The sequence below is a fragment of the Silurus aristotelis genome (genome assembly GCF_946808225.1).
Source record: "Silurus aristotelis genome assembly, chromosome: 26".
Classification (NCBI taxonomy): domain Eukaryota; kingdom Metazoa; phylum Chordata; class Actinopteri; order Siluriformes; family Siluridae; genus Silurus; species Silurus aristotelis.
This window is the reverse complement of record NC_139599.1, coordinates 15,652,259-15,660,477: the sequence shown is the minus strand read 5'-3', so window position 1 is coordinate 15,660,477 and position 8,219 is coordinate 15,652,259. Positions and strand designations below refer to the sequence as shown.

Genomic DNA, 8,219 nt, shown 5'->3' with positions numbered 1-8,219 from the left:
TACAAGTGAAGGATTGAGAGAAATAAAAATACATTAAAATTAAATTTGATTTGATTTGTTCAAGAAACCTGTGCATTATACCTGATCTTAGATTTGTTGCAAAATCATCTTTCATTATCTTCTTTTTTAGTACAAAAGCTTAGAAGAACCAAAAAACTCGGAACAAGATCTGGAGAAAAATGCGTATGAAAGTATGTACGCTGTTTTTCTGAAATTTACACTGTATGCAGTTGGTAAGCGGTGGTTTCAAAAGTGGGTTTTGCAGAGTCCTAATATAACATGAGCAATTGAACTTTTTAAAATTACATTTTTGTATTATTATGACTGGATTTATATTCATTCCACATTACTTCCTAATCGTTTACTCCTCCCTAATAAAAGAAAACTAATATTTTCTCTTATAACCCTAGTGGTAGAAGCACAAATAACATGCATTTTCACCTTTTTATTCTTTTCATTGAGATGTAAAATATTCTAAATTTTCAGAAACTCCACTGAGGTTAGTGATGTTGGGAAGAAAGGACGCTGGAAAAAGTTCAGCAAGAAACAGCATCCTGGGCATAGAGGAGAAGATCCAGGCTGCTGCAACTGCAACTGCAGCTACATCTACATCCACCCAGCAGAGTGAGAGCACACAGGGGGAGGTGGCTGGGAAGAAGGTGATTGTGGTGGACACTCCTGACTGGTTCAATCCTGGACTTTCTCTGGAGAGAGTAAGACAAGATGTAGATCTCTGTGTCCAGATGTCCTCTCCAGGACCCCATGCCTTCCTCCTGGTCATACCAGTGAGGCATTACACAAACAAAGTTCATATAGAAGATGAATTAAAAGTGATTATTCCAAAGATGGAGGAGATGTTTGGAGAAAGATGTTACAGAAACACCATAATACTTTTTACTATTACTGATGAACATCAGAGAAAAAATACTGAGATTTTGATCCAATCAGAAAATGAGGAGGTCCAGACCCTTTTAAAAAAATGTGGGAACAGGTTTTTCTGTCTCAACATTAAGGAGAGTGGAGGTGGTTCACAAGTCTCCGAGTTGTTTGAGAAGATAGAGAACATGATGAAAGGAAGTGAGAAATTCTATAGCAGTGACATTTATCTGAAGACGTTTGCTCAGATTGGAAAGATTGAGGAAAAGATTAGTGAGAAATGAAAGAAACTTGATGAAGCAGGGAATAAAATGATAAAGAGAAAACCCAAAAATCAGGCAATGGAGCAACATGTACAACAACTCAACGTAAATACTGAGATAGGAAGCCAGGAAGTGCATGAAGAAGGGGTCACCATGGAGGCAGAGAGAAAAGAAATGAAGATTACCTTGCATGAAATGTAGAGAAGTATGTTAACTGTTAATATATATTACTGTTAATATATATATATATTTCATTTGTTAATTGTTGCATATATAAGTTCTGTTTTTCCAAACTTTAACATGTTTCCCCGTCCTCCACTTCATCTCTCTACTCTACTTTCCAAGTCTTTTACTGTACTCATTTATCTCATATATAATATTGTTTGGATAATGTATATGCTGATATGAAGTTTGATGTTTTTATGTAACAAACTTGATGGTCAAACCAACACTTCTCCTTCAGGATCATTCTAAAATAATGAATTTATTTCTGTTTGTTTATTTTTTACTTCATGAAAGAAGCTGGTAAGAGAATAATTGGGAACAAGATCTGAAGACAAACATATGTTTATGCGTTTCTATAAAAAAGTAGTTTTTTTTTTTTTAAGTCAAAATTCAAAAGAAAATGGTTTTATAGGATTATGGTTATTTTCCTGTAAAAAGCAGGCCATGTTGGGTTTTTATTTAAAAAAAAATCTCATTCCAATTAAAATTCATATAAAAAAAAAAAAGCCAAATTCTGAACCCATACCAAAAAAAAAAATTGAATTTCCCTTTCCTTTATGATGTTCTCAAGGTCAACAATCAGAAACAAAGATGATCACACAATGAAAACAGAATACATACATTTAAATATTTCAATACATACATTTAAAATCTAGTGAAAATATTATATAAATGTTTGAAAGTATAGTGGTATTAAAACATCAGATTCCACCTTTAGTATAGAAAACACATAATGAATGTTCTGAGTGACACATCTGCCTCCAGAGCACATGATGTGTAGGTGGTAATCAAATAAACGTTTATAGTTGCTGATGTTAGAGTTCAACACTGCTGAATTATAATCACTTAAATCAAGCCAAATTATTTCAATCCTAAAACAGGCATCAAATTCAGGGTGTGTGTGAGTCTATAAAATCAAGTGTTACACAAAGCCGGCAGTGAGAGAGTTCATACTGATGAATTATTCAGTTATTGAAAACAAAAGTGAAAGTGTGTTGTGTGTTTGCACAGTCATTCTGATAGAGCAGTGGAGCAGCAGCAGGTATTTTCTACATGCATTATACAAAAATCTTGCTTATTTATTCAATTCATTTATGTTGTGGGGGCTGTGTGTGTGTGTGTGTGTGTGTGTTTGTGTGTGTGCGTGTGTGTGTGTGTGTGTGTGTGTGTGTGTGTGTGTGTGTGTGTTTGTGTTTGTGTGTGTGTGTGTGTGTGTGTGTGTTTGTGTGTGCGTGCATGTGTGTGTGTTTGTGTGTGTGCGTGTGTGTGTGTGTGTGTGTGTGTACGTGTGTGTGTGAATGATCGTGAGTGTGTGCGTGTGTGCGTGTGTGTGTGTGTGTGTGTGTGTGTGTGTGTGTGTGTGAATGATCATGTGTATGTGTGTGTGTTTGTGTTTGTGTGTGTGTGTGCGTGTGTGTGTGTGTTTGTGTGTGTGCGTGTGTGTGCGTGCGTGTGTGTGTACGTGTGTGTGTGAATGATCGTGAGTGTGTGCGTGTGTGTGTGTGTGTGAATGATCATGTGTGTGTGTGTGTGTGTGTGTGTGTGTGTGTGTGTGTGTGTGTGTGTGATGTAAGTGAATTATTTTATCTGCACGGGTTCTTACAAGTTTGTCTAAAATGTCTGTGCTACTGTACTTCTGTTATATTGTTTTCTATAACAGTGACGCTGTTGCTGTTACAGTATTCATTGTTTTAAAGAGTTCTAAAGGGGAAAAAAGGAAAACAGGAAAAGCAAAAAAAAATAAATTTACTTCCTCTTTCTTTTCCTCTTTATAAACAGAGTTAGTCTACTGAATACATATAAGGCACTAGACAGATGTGGCTGCAGTTTTAGACAGATTTAATAATAGATAGCAGAGATAATAATTAAACAAACAGACCAGGATTAAAGTAGCAAACAAATATACAAGATAAAAAAAACAAAAAAACAACAACCATTAAATCCTTGTGTAGCTGAAAAAACAGTGTACGCAATCAGAGTATTAATTAATGTTAAAGATGTGGTGTGGGATTTGGAATACATGGCTGCCACATTTAAGTGTTCAAATTTATTTATTTAGTAAATATTCAACTTATCAAATATTTTCCTGACTATGGTCAAATCTAGATCTTTGCAAAAACCAAGTAATGCCGTGTTTTGCAAGTTCCTATGAATACAAGCTCCTTCTATTCCCATGAATGAGAAATAACAGCTGTGACTTTTTACAAGAAATACTGTATGTGTTCACGTAGAAATAGACAAATTAAAAAAATATAGCTGTTTGTAGCATTATAAAGATGAGACATGTATTTCTTCACATAAAGTTTCATTCTTACCAGTAATGATTAAGTATACAATCAGAATTTTATCAATCAAAAACATAAAAAATATTATAAAATAAAAATATTAAGTAATTGTTTAAAATAGTATAATATTATCATGTATGTGATATAATTACATTCACTTAACTTTATATAATTACATTTACTTATTTAGGATTGTTAAATATAAATAATACAAGTGAACAAAGATCTTCCACATAGGTTAGTATGAAAACACATGACATTTATTTTCATGTGTTTCTTTTCTTTATTCTTTCTGAATGTGTATGCATTAATTTTTAGGTTAGTAAATTCAATTATCTTTATCTATCAACAATAAAAATTTCGGGTCCATTATACATATTAACATACTAATTTTAAAATAACAAAACATAGCTACATTTTATTTATTATTTCCTTTTTACTGAATTTATTTACGCAAATAATTTAGGACATTAGTTACAGTAGTAATGCTTATTGCTATTTTGTAGCCCGAGTTCGGACACATGAATGATCATCAATGAACAAGAATTTTGTTCATATTTCATTATCAATTTGTTTGTGTCTTGTAGCGAAATAAGATGGCTAGCAACTGTGATGAGCCGCACGAGCAGTTTCAGACGGATCAGTCAAAGCCAATGAATACTGTACCAGAAGGTGAAAAGCCCAGTACAAGTTCAGAAGATAAAACAAATCAAAGGGAAAACTCAGAAGATCAAAGGATTGCTGGTACAAATTCACATCAAAAGCTTTTTTCAAATTCACAACAAAGCAATAGTATGTAATTTGCAGATCAATCAGACACCATGATTCATCACGTTTATGTTTCAGAAATGATGATCAAAAACTTTTTGTTGTTGTTTGTTTCCTACAGGCCCACACTGACTTGAGCATTTCAAGGAAATAAATGTTTTATTATTTATACAAATTATTTGTCTTTATTTACAGAAAATATAAAACCTGTATTGCTCGGGAACAAGTTCTTTATTCATGTAACTGGAAAAACATTGAATTCTCATAAGTATTTTATGGATCGGCTAAAAAAGCGCACACCCTGCCTGCAGGAGGTGAAAACAGTGGATGAATGTGATTTTATTCTGGTTTTCTGCCCTGTTGTGTCACGAGCTGGAACTGACATTGAAGCAGCAGAGAAAAGTCTTCATAAAATTTCAGGTAGAAAACAATCTTTTTTTACTAATTTGTAGTTAAAACTCATAACTTTATTATATAAAATGTGTAAATTAATATTTTTATATTTTTCAAAAGCCACAAAACCTGCTGTTCTGGTGGTGCTCCATCACACGTTTGATCCAGAGTGTTTAGTATCAGACAGCAGCAGAGCCGTAACCAGAGAGAATATGATCACATATGACTGTCTGTTCTATGAAGATCAGGGATTACTGCAATGCAAGAGGAATGCTGATGTCATCAACAATATTAAAACACAGATAAAAACAAAAACAAAGGTATTTATTTTAACAAAAGTTTGCTTTTCCAAGCTCTTATTCATGTATACCCATTAAAAAGGTATAACTGATATGATCTTTCACCAGCAATATGTTCTCATGTAGAGGAAAAAGCAACAAAAAATTAAGAATATATTGCTGTTCATTCTGAAGACAAGATATACATTTCTGCATATTCATACCAGCAATTATTAAGTATACAATCCAGAATTCCAGAGTTATTTAAATGCTTCAACATAATAAACAGTAAAAAGATTTTTTTAAATAATTGTGAATTTTTTTTTTAATAAATGCAATAATTAGAATAATCATTATTATAATATATTTTTTTATTATTACGGCTAATTTGTCAGTTTGTGAACTCTGATGGATGCATTAAAGAGGGTTTAGGGAACATTCTAACCAGATTTTGGACAAGTGCTCCTAATGCTCTAAAGTTCAACTTTAGGTCTTATTAGGAGGATTGTTTATTGTCAACTTTTGAACCATGTTTCCATGGACACCCCTGGATTACCACGTATCTTCACCAAATAAACAAGTTAACAATGTATTCTCAGATTGAGCCTCAAAATGTTTTTAAAATAATTGATAACATCATGAGGTCTTCCTGTAATTATTGTATCTAACAGAGAAGTTTCCAACAGGAAGTAAGGCTAAATTGGCCGAACAGCAATGACCCAAACCTGAGTAGGTGCCTTCAGGACCATAATTCAAGGTTTCGCAGCAAATTTTGTAGCCTTGAAATTTTGGTACTGTCCATGGTGATTGTGACATTGAGTTGAAAATAAAGAGATATCGAATGTTTTCTTCTATTAATTCATCCTTGTTTGTTCATTTGATGAGACTATATAATTTAAACAATTCTGGAGTTGTATAAGTACACTGCTTAAACTATGTTTTATTTTTTTAAATACAGATCCAATTATTTAAAGGTAAGAATATTTGTTACTTTATATATAAATAAGTTGTTTTACAAGATGATGCTCTTATTATGAATGTAAAACAATTAATAAAATAAATTTAACTTATTTAGAATGGTTCAATAGAAACAATAAAAGTAAACAGAGACCTTCTACACATGTAAGTATGGAAACACATTTCCACTGATTTCTTTTCCTTTTCTTGAATTTGTGTATGCAGTAAAGTAGACCAGAATTCAATTAACTTTGAATTCTGTGTATGTGAATTCGGTCCAGTGTACATATTAACTGCAGTATAATGATTAGAGTGACAATTTAGATAAAAAAAAAAAAATATTATTAAATGTTTTTTTATATATATTTTCATGAATGCTCAATTTTATTATTAATGTATATAATAGACCAGAATTCTGTGTACTTTGTTTTACCTCATTAGAAAGAGAATCCAGCAACAGACTCACGGCGCGAAGAAATTAGTAAACAAAGTGAACAAGAGACACAGGTGAGTTGTCAGGTTTAGGTTATGGACTACGTTACAAAATTCTGATTCGTGATCCGCATGTTTGATTTGCATGTTTTTACGCTGAATGCCCTTCATAACGCAACCCTCCACATTTATCCGAGCTTGGGAACGGCACTAAGAGTGCACTGGCTTGTGCAACCGAAATGGCTGGGTTGATCCTTTTTTTCTTTACTGAAGATATTTTAGTTGAAGTAGAACAGAAATATATATATATACAGTTATTTTGTGGTCTGAGTTATGCTAATATTTAATGCACGTGGGATCAGCGTACATCTTACAACCTTTCTTACAGTAGTGTTATGTAATCTTATCCTTATTTAAAATCATTTTTTTGTTAAAAGTATAAGACACTGTGAATTATTACATATTTAATGAATGTTTTTTATGTAACAGCCATGTACCACATCTGGACGCCAGAACACACCACTTGAATTCATAAATGCTGTCGGTAAGTGTAATAACTGTGATATAAAACAAGCGTTATAATAAACTTAAACAGCGCACACCAGAGGCTTAGTCAAAGAATACAGCATATTTGTTTTTTCATTTATGAACAATATAATGTACGATGATTATTGTTTTTAAATATGGTTATCTGGATGGATTTTCAACTACAGATATGTTATCTGAGGCCATTAAACAACTGAAAGACGAAAAAAAAGAAAAAGAATATATATATATATATATATATATATATATATATATATATATATATATATATATATATATATATATATATATTTCTTCTTCTTCTTTCGGCTTTTCCCTCTAGGGGTCGCCACAGCGGATCAACATTTCGTGATCTGCATGTTCGATTTGGCACATGTTTTACGCTGGATGCCCTTCTTTTATATATATACAAACCCGATTCCAAAAAAATTTGGGACACTGTACAAATTGTGTATAAAAACAGAATGCAATGATGTGGAAGTTTCGAATTTCAATATTTTATTTAGAATACAACATATATGACATATCAAATGTTTAAACTAAGAAAAATTTTCATTTTTATGGAAAAATAAGTTGATTTTAAATTCCATGCCATCAACAGATCTAAAAAAAACTGGCACAAGGCCATGTTTACGACAGTGTGGCATCTCCTCTTCTCTTTATAACAGTCTGCAAATGTCTGGGGACTGAGGAGACAAGCTGCTCTAGTTTAGGAATAGGAATGTTGTCCCATTCTTGTCTAATACAGACTTCTAGTTGCTCAACTGTCTCAGGTCTTCTTTGTCGCATCTTCCTCTTTATGATGCGCCAAATGTTTTCTATTGGTGAAAGATCTGGACTGCAGGATGGCCATTTCAGTACCCGGATCCTTCTTCCATGCAGCCATGATGCTGTAATTGATGCAGTATGTGGTCTGGTATTGTCATGTTGGAAAATACAAGGTCTTCCCTGAAAGAGACGACGTCTGGATGGGAGCATATGTTGTTCTAGAACTTGGATATACCTTTAATCATTAATGGTGCCTTTCCAGATGTGTAAGCTGCCCATGCCACACGCACTCATGCAACCCCATACCATCAGAGATGCAGGCTTCTGAACTGAGCGCTGATAACAACTTGGGTTGTCCTTATCCTCTTTAGTCCGGATGACATGGCGTCCCAGTTTTCCAAAAAGAATTTCAAATTTTGATTCGTCTG

General features: G+C 33.1%; 1 protein-coding gene across 1 annotated transcript; it reads left to right on the top strand.

Moving 5' to 3' along the window:
• Nucleotides 1-506: 506 nt before the first annotated feature.
• On the top strand, nucleotides 507-7,228 carry LOC310720669 (uncharacterized protein; the record flags this gene model as incomplete). Its single annotated transcript, XM_083531444.1, has 8 exons — nucleotides 507-790; nucleotides 2,376-2,406; nucleotides 4,237-4,393; nucleotides 4,613-4,837; nucleotides 4,931-5,130; nucleotides 6,487-6,552; nucleotides 6,967-7,021; nucleotides 7,191-7,228. Coding segments are annotated over 8 exons (1,056 nt in total), but the record flags the coding sequence as incomplete, so codon positions are not given.
• Nucleotides 7,229-8,219: the final 991 nt, after the last annotated feature.